The following is a 15,593-nucleotide window of genomic DNA, read 5'->3' on the forward strand; positions in this document are numbered from 1 at the left end:
TCTCTCTCTCTCTCTCTCTCTCTGTCTCTCTGCCAGCACTCTTTTTGGGTATACATGCTGCACCCTTGAAGGGAAGACTGACTCATCTGTGTCCCCTATTTCCACTGGTTGTGGTTGTGTAGAAGAAAAAAATATCCTGACCCAGGGATACCACAGGCCCATTAAGAAACGGAGGAGTATTTGCTGAACCCTTTCCCCAAATCTTTTATTCACCCGCCTTTCTGAAAACTCTGCAAAATTAGCACACAGCCTAATGCTTATGGTGTCTGAGTTATGCACGGCATGAGCAGATGTCTGCTCAGGCCCAATCAATGGGGCTCAACTCTAAAGCCAAAGTCCATTTTTTGGTGATTAGACATCCTATTGATTTCAAGGAGAGATGCGGAGAGACAGGAGGGAGGACATGTCCGCAGAATAATGGAGATCATTGGGCCTGTCTATTGGAGTCAGAAGAGCTGGGGGTGGGGTAGGGCTGGGCTTGGGAAGTTAGAAGGAAAGAAAGGGAGAAATAGTTCTCTGCCTCCCTATCTCCTTGGCTTTCCTCTGAACCCAAAGTATCCTGGGCTGTTAAATGTAGCCTAGGCGTGTGTGTGTGTGTGTGTGTGTGTGTGTGTGTGTGTGTGTGTGTGTGTGTGTGTGGTGGCAATGGGAAGAAGCATGTGCAGAATCCCAGGCTTTTCAAGATGGAAGGATTCTTGGAGATCATTTGGTCCAGATGCCCACATTTTACAGATGGGAGAACTAAGCCTAATGAGAAATGACTTGCCCAAAGTGACAGAAAATTAGCGACAGAGCTGGCATTAGGGCCCAGGTGTTCTGACTCCAAATCTAATACTTTTCTTATGATACCTTGGCTACCTTTTGTATTCCTCTTTGGCATGTGTTGGAAAGAACAAGTGGATAAACAGAATAAACTGAGTAATAGCTTAGTATTTGCTAATATTGACGCTGGGAGTGGGTCAGCTAAGGAGCTAGTATTACAAGTCCTATCTCAGTATGGTGGCGTTATCTTTGTTATCAACCACACCATGTTACTGACTCATGTGGAGCTTGTGGTCAATGAAAACACCTTAGTCTTTTTCACATGGACTGCTGCCAAGCCTGGGTTCTCCAATCCTGTGTTTATATAATAACTTTTTTTGAAAAGGCATATACTAAGGGCTTACAATGTGAGTAGCTAGGTGGTATAGCGGATAGTGCTTAGCTTGGAGTCAGAAAGATTAATCTTCTTGAATTCAAATCTGGCCTCAGATACTTACTAGCTGTGTGACCCTGGACAAATCACTTAACCCTGCTAGCCTCAGTTTCCTCATCTGTAAAAGTATCTGGAAAAGGAAATGGCAAACCATTCCAGTATCTTTGCCAAGAAAGCTCCAAGTGGGGTTCAACAAAAAGTTGAACACAACTGAAACAACTGAACAACACCACAACAGTTACAATATGAAAATCATGTGCTAAGTACTGGGGATACAAATAGAAAAGCAGAAACAGTCCTTATAAGCAAGTCTTTACATTTTTTTTTAAATTTACCCAGACTTCTGATTTTATCCATGTAGCTGGAGGCACAGTGGATGAAGTTCTGGACCCAGAGCCAGGAAGAACTGAATTCAAATCTGGCTTCAGATACCTACTAGCTGTATGACCTGATAGAATCACTTAACCTCTGTCTCAGTTTTCTTATCTGTAAAATGGGGATCATAACAGCAGCTATCCCCCCAGGGTTGTTATGAGGATAAAATGGGAGAATATTTGTAAAGCTCTTTGTGAGTCTTAATTCTCTGTACAAATGCTAGATATTATTACATAGAGAACTCCTGGCAAATATTCCCTCTTCTGATGCAGATTGACACTTCCCCTAAAACTTACAGTCTTAGCACTTCCTGCGACACTCAGGGATGAAAGCATCCTATAACCAGTATATAGGTGAGCCTTGAATTCAAATCTTTTAGATTCTGAGCCCAAGTATGCCATTCTGTAGGTTTTTATACTTCATTACTGAATTTCATTCTTTTGGTTTCAGACTGAGATGCTGGCCTGTTGAGATAATTTAGAAGTTTAATTCTTTCATCTGTCACATTACTTGTCTGTTTTCCCAGTTGCGTGTCATCCACAAACATTATAAGCATGATTTTTTGCCTTTATAAATGCTTTGATAAAAAATGTTGACTAGAAGAGAGCCCAGAGGTATACCACTGGAGACTGTATAATCTTCTAAACAATCCTCTTTAAAGATTGTACAAGGTCACTTAGTTATTTAACCATCCAGGTCATATTTGTTTATCTTTTTTTCAGAAGGATGTCATGAAACTGTATCAAATGTCTTGCTGAAATCAAGAAACTCTGACTGTGTCCATAACCATCCAAAATCTACTAATATAGGAATGCTATTTAATTAAGAAGGAAATGAAGTTCATGTTATAGGACTACTCAGTCAACCAAGTGATCACTTCTTTTCCTAAGTGCTGACAAGCCATCTGTATAATAATCCATGAGATAGCCTTCATAATCTGGCTCCTAACTGTCTTTCCAGCCATATCTCATGGTTCTCTTCTTAGCCCAATCCATATCCCAGCGAAACTGTTCCCCCTGTGAGGTTACGTGATGTTTCTTCAGCACCACAAAGCCAATATGTGTTGGAGGCAGGTTTGGAACCTGACTCGGAGACCAGGTCTCTCTCCACCCACCACACTGCCAAACTGTCTCTCAGGAGGAGTTCACTGTTCCTGGCCTCATTGCCTCCATCCCTAGAAAAGGTCCTCTGTCTTCTCCCATCTCAGCTTATTGACACCTTTCTTCATTTTTGGATCAGATGCCACATATTTCAAGTGACCTTTCCTTATCTCCCTAGCTAGAAGTGAACTTTTCTTCCTTGAATCTCTCATGGTACTGGGTTTGACTTCTTTTCAATAAATGATTTTCTATTTGTATTGTAGCTGGTTTAAAAAACATATTCAAAGAGGATTGTTTAGAAGATTGATGTCAACCTGTGAGGATCTGCCCATTGTGCATCCCATCCTTCCCCACCCCATCTCCCTCTAGATTGTAAACTCCTTGAGGGCAAGGACTGAATTTTACTTAGTCATCTTCAGTGATTTCAAATATTTGACAGCAGCTATCATTTCCTCCCTCAATCTTCTCTAGGCTAAACACCCCAAATTCCTTCAATTAATCCTTATGTGAAAAGGACTCAGGGTCCTTCACCATTTTGGTTGCCCTCCTCTGGAAATTCTCCAAACTTACCAATTACCTTCTTTATGGATAGTGTCATGGTAGTATAGAGGAAGGAGATAACCCATCTAACTATGTCACTTAGAAGCGATAATACAGTTATCATTACCCTTAGAGTTTCCAAGTCTTGAAATACGTGTAGCTGCTTGCTTCATGGTAACTTTTCCAAAATGGCTCCAGAATCTACCTTTCCCCTACAGTCTTCTCACAAAGACCTTCTCACATCCTGTGGTTGCTATCCTTAGTTTACTGAACTGGCTGCTCCTTCTCCACATCAAACTCTCTCTTCCTATCCAGAGTCCTGGTGGCCATCCTTTCTTTTGTGTCTGCCCTCAGCTCCACCCCCCCCCCCCCCGTTTTCCCATCTGCTTTCATCTCCCTGTCTTTCATTCCTTTGGAGAAAAGTAGAAAAGCTATTTCTTGATGTAACACATTCCAGGATACCCCTGATCAAAAGCAAGGGGGGTTTCCCCCTGTTCCCAGGGACTTTTTCCTGAGCACACTGGCTGATTGGGCTTACCCTTTGTATTAACACTTCTCTTTCAGATATTTCAGAGTGGGCCTTGTTACCTTTTGCCTGATGGATGTTAACTTTGCTCTCCTAGGTTTTTCTGTCTGTAACCTTTTAATAGAAGTCATTTATCATGGTACCATAGACCTGGAGCTGGAAGGAAACTTGGAGGTTATCTGCTCAAGCTCCCTCATGTTGTATATGAGGAAACTGAGGCCTGGAGAGTTTAAGTGACTTTCTCAAAGACACAGAGAGTAGGAAAGTACCAGAGTTGGAGTTCAGCTTCCGGTCCTATCACTCTTCTGTGCCACCCCCTTGTGTATTTTATCTACCTCATTATAAGGTACTTTTCTTTTTTACAAATAGAACCATGACAAGGAATTTTTGCATTCAGGTCAAATGCCATAAACCAAACCTAGTGCAACCAGCTCAATGGTGCAGTGGATAGAGCACCAGGCCTGGAGTCATGAAAACTTGAGTTCAGACCAAGCTTCAGACACTTACTAGCTGTGTCTGGGCAAGTCACTTAACTTCTATCTGCCTCAGTTTCCTCATCTGTAAAATGGGAAAAATAACAGCCCCTATCTCACTAGGTGGTTGTGAGAATCAAATGAGATAACATTTAGAAAGTATACAGTAGTAAGTGCCTTATAAATGTTAGCTACTAGTAAAACTACTTGTATTACTACTACTTGGAGTCATGAAAACCTGAGTTTAAATGTAGCCTCAGACACTCACTAGCTATGTGACCTTGGGTAAGTCATTTAACCTCTGTTTGCCTCAGTTTCCTTATCTGTAAAATGGGATTAATAATAGCACCTACCTCACTGGGTGGTTGTGATGATCAAATGAAATAATATTTGTAATGGGTGTTATAAACCTTAAAGTGCTATGTAAGTACTCTTTTAAGCAGCATAAAACATAGGATCATATAGGGTAGGTGGGGAGAGAAGGTGGGAATCTCTGTGGGGTAGAGATGGAGACCCTAGGAAAGACTCACCCTAGAGCACAGGAGGAGCCCTATCAAGCTCACCTTTTGTAACTTCCTATATTAACTAAATATTATTGCTAATTAAGGCTAAAGTCTGTTATTTCTACCTGCTAAAGACCTTTAAGTGCTGTTAATCAACAAAGATTTCATTAAGTACAAGCTATGAGCCTGGCACTTGTATTAAGCTCTGGGACATAAACACAAAGGTAAGACAGTTCCTGCACTCTAGAAGCTTACATTCTACTAGTTTTTAACCTTTAAGTTTGACACCCTCTAAATTCAGCACCCTGGAGCAAAGCTCTTGTTGACTCATCCTAGTTATAGTTCTTTCCTTCAACTACATTGTAAACTCCTTGACTGTAAAGACTGTTTCTTCTGTTTCTTTTGTGTTCAGACTTCCTCCATAGCATTTCATATAATGCTAAATACAAGTAGATGTTCAGTAAATGACTGAATTAACAAATAACGTTCATTTATTCAGACATTTTCTGAACAACATTTCTATGAAGCTATGAAATACAGAGACAACTTAGTTGCCAGTGGGGTGTGTGTGGGGAGGTTAGTGAGGGAGCATCAGGTTAGAAGTTAGAAGACTCAAGGGTTGAGTCATCTTCTTTCACTGACTTTTTAGTTGATTCTTGATGTGGTACTTCCTGGCTTTCCAAGTTTTTCCATCAGCATAATGAGAAGCATTATCATAATCATTAAGCATTTAATGAGCATCCACAGGGAGCCCAGCTCTTTACTAGGTGCTAAGTAATATTTTTATCTTCTATCTGGATAATTGGGGTGTTTCCATGATGTATGAGATTTTTCTTCAGCACATTAATATGTCTACTTTGGCGTAACAAAAAGCAAGAAAAAAATCCTTTAGATGTCTTCCATCCAAACCAAACTGGAAATGTTGTGATGACTTTTTTTTTTTGGTACCAAATTCCTTTCAGGAGCTGTGTCCTGACCCTCAGTTTATTGTTGGTGGAGCTACTCGAACAGATGTTTGTCAGGGTGCCCTTGGTGAGTAATGGGTGTGTGTGTAGGGGGGTGGGGCTTATTAAGGGTGAAAGTTTTGTTTGTCTTTAGTAAAGTTGCATTTCTACCTATATAATAACGAACAGCATCTGAGAAGGCAGTATGACCTTCTGGGAAAACAAAAAACACGAATAGGCATGTATTCATCCATGCTCTTATGACTACTTTCTTGGGGGTGAATCCAGGACTCTGAAATTATCTTAAACTTTGTGTTCTTTCCCTTTTATTTAACAAATATTTATTAAGATTTTCATGGCAGGGTGATGGTACCGTGGAAAAAAGACTCAACATTGAAGTTGAAGGACCTGAGTTTGAATTCTGGCTCTGCTGCTTATTAGCCATGTGACCTTTGGTCGAGTCTCTTAGCCTCTAGGCCTCAGTTTCTTCATCTATAAAATGAGTTACTTGGATAGAGTAAACTCTTAGGTCCCTTTTAGCTCCAGATAAGGAGATAGGTAGTCATGGGGGATAGAACTCTGAATTTAGAGTCAGAAAGACCTGAGTTCAAATCCTACTGCAGAAGCTTATTAGCTGAGTGACCCTGAGCAAATCACTTAACCTCTGTTTGCCTCAGCTTTCTCATCTGTAAAATGGGAATAATAATAGCACCTCTCTCCCAGGATTGTTGTGAGGATCAAACAAGATATTTGTTAAGAGCTTTGCAAATATTTGCAAGCAATTAATTCATCTATGATTACATGATTTTCTGTGTGTTCAGCACTACACTGAGTGCTTTTTCTTCAGAACATTAATATCTCCTTTTTTGGCTAACAAGGAAGAGTAAAAGAAATCCCTCAAATATCCAGGATTCCTTCATCCAAATCATCATTACTGCTGGAAATGTGATGCATTTTTTTGATGTCCTCCAGAGTCAAGGTCCAATCCCTACTTTTTTTTTTCCACCAATACTCCTTGTCACTCATTCACTCTGCCTTGAAGCTGAACACAATCACTTGTTGTCCCTCATGCTCATTCCGTGCTGTCCCAGTTTCGTACCTTAACACAGGTTCTCGGTCCCCTGTGCCTGAAGCACACTTCCTCTCCATCTCCACTTCTTGAAATACGCTATGGCTCTTTCTTCACGGCTCGGTTAAGGTTCTGTTTCTTCATGGAAGAAGCAGGCTTCTGACTTCCTTATTGCCCAGTGGAAAGTATCTTTTCCCTCAGATTTTCCTAGAATAGTTTGTCTGGATCTCTCCTTTGCCCCTTCCACACGACACCTATTTGTGGATATGTTCCATGTCTGTGTCTTTCCTGCCACCTCTTCAGCTGCCTCCAGGACATCCTCCAGCTCCTTGAGGGCAGGGAGCTTCTTTGTCCTTTTTCACCTTTGTGCCTTTAGATCCTACAAAAGTTCCTTCCATGTAAAAAGTATTTAGTGAATGTTTGTTGAATTGAATTGATGCCACACAGACCCTGCCCTCATGGAGCTTCCTTTTTGACTTACATAAAATACAGTGGGCTTCTTTCTAGTAACACTTTACATTTATTTTGAGCTTCGTGTAGTCTTTTGTGTACGTGATCTCATCGATTATTCTAAAGAACTCTGTGTGGGGCAGCTAGGTGGCATAGTGGATAGAGCACTGGCCCTGGAGTCAGGAGGACCTGCGTTCAAATGTGGCCTCAGGCACAGACACTTACTAGTTTGTGATCCTGGGCAAGTCACTTAACCCCAATTGCCTAAAAAAAAAAAATTAAAGAAAAAAAGAACTCTGTGTGGATGATGGCAGAGTGACAGACACTATTACTCGAATTTTACAGCTGATCTATCTAGGTAGCACAGTGAATAGAGTTCTGGAGTTGGAGTCAGGAAGATTTGAGTTCAAATGCTGCCTCAGACACTTGCTAGCTGGGTGATGCTGGGCAAATCACTTAACCTTTCTCATCTTCAGCTTTCTTATCTGTAAAATGAGAATTAAAACAGTGCTTATCAAACTAGGTTGTTATAAAGATCAAATGAGATAACATGTGAAATGCTTTGCAATCCTTAAAGCATTATATAAATGCTGTTGTTGAGTTGTTTCAGTCGTGTCTGATTCTTCATGACCCCATTTTTTTTTTTGTAAAGATACTAGAGTGTTTTGCCATTTCCTTTTCTAGTTCATTTTACAGAAGGAGAAACTGAGGCAAAGAGGGTTAAGTGACTTGCCCAGGGTCATACAGGTAGAGTAAGTGTCTGAGGCCAGATTTGAATTCAGGAAAATGAGTCTTCCTGACTTCAGGCCTGGTGTTCCATCCACCGGAACATCTAGCTAATGCTAGCTGTTCTTTTTTCTGATTATTTGATGATGAAACTTGAGCTCAGAGAGGTTAAGGAATTGCTTAAAGCTACACTGGTAGCAAGCAGTGAAGGAAGGACTCAAACTTAGTATACCAGGCTTCCTGCCGTGAAAAATGAGGGACAGCAAGATAGGATTCTAGGAGTGGTCATCATTCCAACTGAGCAGCCTTTTGGAGGCCCAGGATCTTGGCTGCTTCTCACCTTTTCATATTCACTGCAGATAAGATCCTGTGTCATTTAAGGAAAAATTCATTTTTCATGAGTTTTATTCTCACTTGTCAGGATGTATATACACTCTCCTCCCTGATAACAGACTTAGTCATTCTGATTATGCAAGGCCTGCTCTTAACATGGCCTCGAAGACTGGAACTGCTGTCTGAAGTGGGACAACATTTGTACTTCAGTGAACAGATTCTGTTGTGCCTCTGGACCCATGTTCAGTGACAGTGAAGCCAAATGTCGGGGAATCAGAGAAGCAACAGACAAAATGAAGCCAATTCAAAGAAAAGCAGTGAAAAAAATCTGACCACAGAAAAAAAGAAATTAAAAACATTTTTTTTTTTAGAAAAGTTTCCATTTCCCCTTGTATCTCCTCTGCTCTCTTTCCAGCTTTGTTTGAGATCTTTATTACTCTGAAAATCAAAGAATAGCTTAAGAAAAAGACGCCTCCGGTTTCTTCTTAATGAGAATGACAAGCAAGCCTGCCACATATGGAGTTTTTCAGCAATGAGAAGGATTCTGTGATATCAGACAAATCAGGCCACCTTCACTTGATATCCTTCACTATCACTTGATAGACACACCTATTCTATTGTAAGCCTGTAACTGATGCTATCAGAGGGGTGGCAGGGCTTGGCTCCTTTGGTTGATTTGGAGGAATGTGTAATATTTACTCACTTTACCTGGAAAACAATTAACTTTTTAGCATACGTGCCAAAGAAATTAACCCTTGTCTGTAAAATTCTGAAGAGCACTTGCATAGCTTTCTGTTTGTAGATTCTATGTAGGATAATAATAACATCTATTTCCTAGGTTTGGCTTGTGAGTGTAAATTAAATAATGTTTGTAAAGTGCTTTCTAAATGTACTGACTATTATTATGTGGACAGTGATTAATAAGTGCTTTCTAATTGATCAACTTTGTTGATTTTCCCCTTTAATATATTCTTTTTTTTTTTTTAGGAAATTGGGGTTAAGTGACTTGCCCAGGGTCACACAGCTAGTAAGTGACAAGTGTTTAGTCTGATGTGGGATTTGAACTCAGGTCCTCCTGACTTTAGGGCTGGTGATCTATCCACTGCGCCACCTAGCTGCCCCTTCTTTAATGTATTCTTATCAAACCAAGAGAGTGGCAGGATGGCCAGGAAGACTTGGGTTCAAATCCTGTCTGACACTTACTAGCTATGTGACCTTAGGTAACCTTGCTTCAAGCAACTTTCTAAAACTTTTGTTGCTGTTCAGTCATGTCTGACTCTGTGACCCCCATTTGGGGCTTTCTTGGCAAAGATACTAGGGTGGTTTGCCATTTTCTTCTCCAGTTCATTTTATAGATGAGGAAACTGAGGCAAATAGGGTTGAGTGACTTGCCCAGGGTCACCTAACTAGTAAATGGCTGTGGCCAGATTTGAACTCAAAAGATGAGTCTTCTTGACTCCAGGCCTGGTGCACTATTCATTGCGTCACTTAGCTATTCCCAAGTTCTGAAACTTGGCTAAGTTGTAGAGGGGTTAATTAATGAAAGGAGTTCCCATACTGATAGCTTTCCACATTGAGAAAAATCACAGATCATTCACATATTCGCTTATTTACCCATCAAATCAGAGAAGAAGGCATTTTTAAAAAATATTTTCACATTAGTCATGTTGTAAGGAAGAATAAGAACCAATAGGAAGAACCACAAGAAAGAATAAACAAAACAAAACAGAAGAAATAGTATGCTTCAATCTGCATTCAAACTCCACAGCTCTTTCTCTGGATATGGATAGCATTTTCTATCATGAGACTTTTGGAGATGTCTTAGATCCTTGCATTGATGAGAAGAGCTAAGTCTATCAAAGTCAGTCATCATACAATGTGGCTGTTACTGTGTACAATGTTCTCCTGGTTCTGCTCGCTTCACTCAGCATAAGTCCATACAAGTCTTTCCAGGTTTTTCTGAAGTCTGCCTGCTCATCATTTCTTGTAGCACAATAGTATTCCATTACATTCATATACCACAATTTGTTCAGTCATTCCTCAATTGATGGGCATCCTCTCAGTTTCCAGTTCTTTGCCACCACAAAAAGAGCTGCTATAAATATTTTTGTACATGTGGGTCTTTTTCCCATTTTTATGGTCTCCTTGGGATATAGACCTAGAAGTGCTATTGCTGGGTCAAAGGCTATGCCCATTTTTATAGCAGAAGGTATTTTTAAAAGGAGTTTCAATCACCATAGCAAAGATATTCACTGAGAAGCAATATAGTAAATGAATGAATAAAAAAAATTTATTCTATTAAGTACCTACTATGTGCTAGGCACTGTACTAGGTGTTGTGGATACAAATAGAAAGGGAGAAAGCTCCTCCCTTCAAGGAACTTACATTCTAATTGAGGGAGACAACCCCTTTAGGGAAGTAGAGACTGGGAATTCTCCAAAGGTTTGAGTCTGCTGTTATGCCTTTTCTAGAAGCAGTGGTAATATTGATATCATTACTGTTCTCAGATCAAAAGATGAAAAGCAGGGGATTAGGTGGGGTCATACAGGCAAATAACTAGATGGTGGAGGTAGAGGGCTGGATGGGCTTAAGAAGCATGGTCTGGGACTAGGTATAATGAATCAGGTGAATTTGCCCTCATTCATGCACCAATCAGGACAGCTCAGAAATTGGAGGAGGCCTAATCCCTGGAGGTCTGGCATGGAGGATGCCATTTGAGGTAGGGAGAAGAGGGCAGAGGCAGGGCAGATGGCAGGATGCTTGGGGTGAATAGTTGGATGAGATGTCACAGAAGTGTTCTGGCCTTGAAGTTGGTTTCTGGACCTACCACTTATTGGTTCAGTGATCTTGGGCAAATCCTTTAACCTCCCTTACTCTCAGTTGGGGCAGCTAGGTGGCACAGTGGATAGAGTGCCAGGACTGGAGTCAGGAAGACTCATCTTCCTGAGTTCAAATCTGACCTCAGATACTTATTAGCTGTGTGACCCTGGACAAATCACTTAACCCTGTTAGCCTCAGTTTCCTTATCTGTAAAATAAACTGGAGAAGGAAATGGCAAACCACTTTGGTGTCTGCCAAGAAAACCCCAAATGTCGTCACCAAAAGTTGGACAAGACCGAACAACAACAACTCTTAGTTTCCTTGTTTGTAAAAATGGGGATAATAATACTTGTATCACCTACCTTATAAAGCTGTTTTAAGGATCAAATGAGTCACTGCATTAAAGTGCTTTGTAGTTGTATAGTTCCAGTTTTAGTTTTTTTTTTTAGTTCCCCTTTACGAGAAAAAAATATACACAAACATCATTCATGAGATCATAGTTCAACCTCTCATTTTATGTACATTAGTACAACCCATACAGAGAAGCGTACTGCATCTCATTTATAGACAGAGGCCTAGGTCAAGTGCCTGACCTGAAGTTTAACAGCAAGACAGTGGCACAACCAGGGTAAAAATCCAGGTCCTCTGGTTTCAGATCCAGTAGTGTTTCCACTACACTATACTTGGTCTCAGATCAGAAGTAAAACTCATTGATGATCAAGGTTATATACTAAGTATTCTACCCTCCTTCACTAAAGTCCTACTTGTATAGTTAATCCTGGAATAGAGGTGTGACTGAAAGTTCTTCAAAGCTCTGCTAGTGGGGTGAAAATTCTGAGAAGTTCTACCCAAGAGTGGGCTGGAGTCAGCTCTGATGAACTCTCCGTAGCTAATTGTTAAATCTTTAGTATGAGCATGTTTATCTCAGAAATCAGCAAAGTCTACAATTAAGAGCCTGAGGAGTAAATTTTATTTTTCCTGAAAGCGAATTGTTTAACATTTACCCTTGGTTCTACCCAACTGGAAAGTCTTTCAATATGGGCTTGGTTATGGAGTCAATTCAACAATCATTTATTTATTTTTAATATATAATTTAATATATAATATTTTATTTCCCCCAGTTACATGTTAAAAATTTAAACATTTTTTTTAAAGTTTTGAGTTCCAAATTCTATCCCTCCCTCCATCTTTCCTTCCTCTCCTCCCTCCCTGAGATGGTAAGCAATTAGATATAGGTTATACATGTGCAGTTATGTAAAATGTTTCCATATTAGTCATTTTGTATAAGAAGACTAGAATAAAAAAAATGAAAGAAAGTGAAAAATAGCATGCTCCAGTTTGTATTCGGACAATATCAGTTCTTTCTCTGGAGGCAGATAGTATGCTTCATCATTAGTCCTTTGGGATTGTCTTGGATCATTGTATTGATGAGAATAGCTAAGTCATTCACAGTTCTTCATTGTACAGTATTGCTGTTGTGTACAATGTCCTCCTGGTTCTGTTCATTTCACTATGCATCAATTCATGTAAGTCTTTCCAGGTTTTTCTTAAATCATCTTGGTTGTCATTTGTTAATAGCACAATAATATTCCATCACAATCATATGCCATAGCTTGTTTAACCATTCCCCAATTCATGGGCATCTCTTTGATTTCCAATTCTTAACCACCACAAAAAGAGCTGCTATAAATATTTTTGTACAAATAAGTCCTTTCCCTTTCTTTTTTGATGTCTTTGGGATATAGACCTTGCAGTGGTATTGCTGGATCAAAGGGTATACACAGTTTTATAGCCCTTTGGGCATAGTTCCAAATTGCTCTCCAGAATGGTTGGTCAACAATCATTTATAGTAAGTGGTATGAAATGGAGATTCAGTTTTAAGTATGATCCTCTTTTTGGGTTCTGTTATGTGGCTGGAAATCTACTCTTTTGGTGTTTACATCCAAAAAGTAAATTAAAAATTAAAATTAAATTAAACAGAAACAAAATTCTTCCTTTTATGTACAAGGCACTGAGCTAGGTACTAGGAATACAAGGAAAAGAACAGAAGTCTATTTCCACAAGGACCTTATGTTCTGTTACTATACAATGTATACACAGATAACTATTAAACAAGGTGGGGAACCATGGGGGCAAGAGAGTGATCAGGAGAGGCAGAAAATAAAGGAAAGCACCACAGAGGAAGGGATGTCTAAGCTGACCTTTGAGGGAAGAGAAGGATTGTGAAAAGTGGAACTGAAGAAAAATTGTATTCTGGGCACGGGGAACAGCTGTTCTGAATGCACAAGGGTGGGAGATGACAAGTCCATACAGGGAGTAGTTAGTAGTCTGGCTTGGTAGGATTGTCGAGTGTGCAAAGGAGGGTCATAGGAAAAATAAGACTGGAAAGACATGTTGGAGCCAAATTGTGGAGTACTTTGAATGCTGTTCTAGTTAGAATTTTATGCTAAAGACACTAGGAAGCCTCTGAAGAGTTTTTGAGCAGAGACGTGATGTGTTCTCTGGGATGCTAATAGCAGGAATAATCAAAAGTTGAGGTGCTCACTGACAGCCCTTATAGACAGCGGGGAGAATTTTGCGGTGCTCCACATAGAGTGGGAATACAAACTGTGCTGTGGCCAAATAACTGTTGTCTAAGCTCAAAGTGCAGGCTGATGCTCTTCTTAGAAGAGAAAAGAAAGAGATATGAGAAAGACTCTTCTTCAGTCTCCATGTTGCCAGGTAGAAGGAAGCGTTCTTTAAAAACAAACAAACAAATAAATAACAGAATAAAACAAGAGCTCTTCAGTGTGAAAACAAAAAAGAAAATGTCCCTGGAGAGGCAAAGAAGGATCTTGACTTATGTGGCAGGGTCGGGGGATTGGAGGGTAGAAGAACATGATGCAGAATTAAGGAAGGGAAGAAGAAAGGCATTGAACACTTTCAACTAAGTAATAGATAATGCAATTATTATTGAAGGGGAGAGAACTAGGGTTTCTAAGGAGGAAATAACAGGTTGTCTTCCAGCCAATTATCCACGGGAGCCATCTGGTAAGAGAAGTTCCCTAGGGAATAAGGATGAGGGAGGAACCCAGGGACAGTAAGAGACCCATCCTATAAGGGTTAGAGGTAGAAGAGATAAATAATGGTGGGTATTAATGTTCTTTTAAAGGTCACTGAGGAAGCTCAGTGACACAGTGGATAGAATTAGGGACCAGTAGTCAGCAAATCTTGAGTTCAGATTCTTTCTCAAATGCTTACTATGTGGTGCTGGGTAACTTAATATCTGTCTGCCACAGTTTCCTCATCTGTAAGCAGTAATAGCACCTACCTCTCAGGGCTGTTGTGTGGACAAAATAATATAATATGAAAAGTGTTTTGCAAACTTGAAAGCACTATACAAGGGCTAGTTATTATTATTATTATCATTATTATTATTATTTCATTAGTCAAGCTATTAGTGAGGATAGACAGATCTGGTGTATCCTTTCCCTGACCCCTCAATCCCTCTGTCCCCAAACTTGGACACAGCTTGTATCCAGAATGTGAGAGAGAACTTTTAGGAGATGCCAAATCCAGGTGACTACTATCAACCACTGGTGATTCACTTGGGCACTGACAGAGGAAACCGAGAATATACTGGCAAAGACTATGAAGTGTTGGGTAAGAACTGAAGACTTTAGGAAGGAAGGAAGGAAACAAGCCTACTATGTGCCGGGTACTATGCTAAGTGCTTTAGGGGTACAGGTGATATTTTTGTGACCATTGCCAGTCAAAGGCAAACGATTTCAGAAGAGTAAGGTTGAATTGGGAAGTGAACAGCTGGTTAAGAAGATGGTATCTAAGAAATGGATTTGGATTTCTTGGACACAGCTTAAACTGGAGGAATCCCATAGGCCCCTAGCCAGATTTGGAGTATGCCTAATAACGGTTGGTAAAAGCTTATCCAATTGGCATCTTACAAACCAAATCAGAAGAGCTTTAAACTGAAAAGGAAGAGACCATAGATAGCAGCTGTAATGTAGGAAGAATAGAAATAGTGTTGGCCAGAAATGTAAGAGACAAAAGCCAAGAAAGAAACCAGCAATAAGAACCCATGGCCTCTGATGTCTATGTACAGGTACAGAAAATATGGATATTGTGCAAGGGAACTAGAGATACTAATCCAAGGAGGCTATTTCTACTTTGTTGTTATGACTGAGACTTAGATGAGACCCAGGACTGGTCTATCCATCTGGAAACATATATTTGGTTTGAAAGTAACACAATAGGTAAAAATACACCTGTAGTGGGGGCAGTGGAGTGCACATATATGTGTATGGAAAAGCATTGCTTATTAAGAAAATACACTCATGTGAAACACTCCAGGTGCCAGAGGAGAGAAGCATGGTGGAGAGCATTTGGATGAAATCAGCAAAGATATTACCACCACAGTGTGTGCTACAGACCATCTGGACAGAAAGAGGAAATAGATGAGGAGTTTGGAAACAGATCGTAAGCCTAGACAGAGGTGTGATATTGCCAGGAGGGAGGGACTTCAATTGCCTGGGCATCTTCTGG

General features: G+C 40.2%; 1 protein-coding gene across 2 annotated transcripts in view; it reads left to right on the plus strand.

Moving 5' to 3' along the window:
* Positions 1 to 15,593, plus strand: part of LOC114050130 (calpain-8-like) — a 118,982-nt gene that overhangs the window by 4,591 nt on the left and 98,798 nt on the right. For both annotated transcript variants that reach the window (XM_027871706.1, XM_027871705.1), the window contains exon 2: positions 5,675 to 5,744. In XM_027871706.1, the coding sequence (XP_027727507.1) occupies positions 5,675 to 5,744 (70 nt within the window). The remainder of the gene's footprint in view (positions 1 to 5,674; positions 5,745 to 15,593) is intronic.

This window comes from Vombatus ursinus, unplaced genomic scaffold, assembly GCF_900497805.2.
Source record: "Vombatus ursinus unplaced genomic scaffold, bare-nosed wombat genome assembly UNPS02014798.1, whole genome shotgun sequence".
Taxonomy (NCBI): Eukaryota; Metazoa; Chordata; class Mammalia; order Diprotodontia; family Vombatidae; genus Vombatus; species Vombatus ursinus.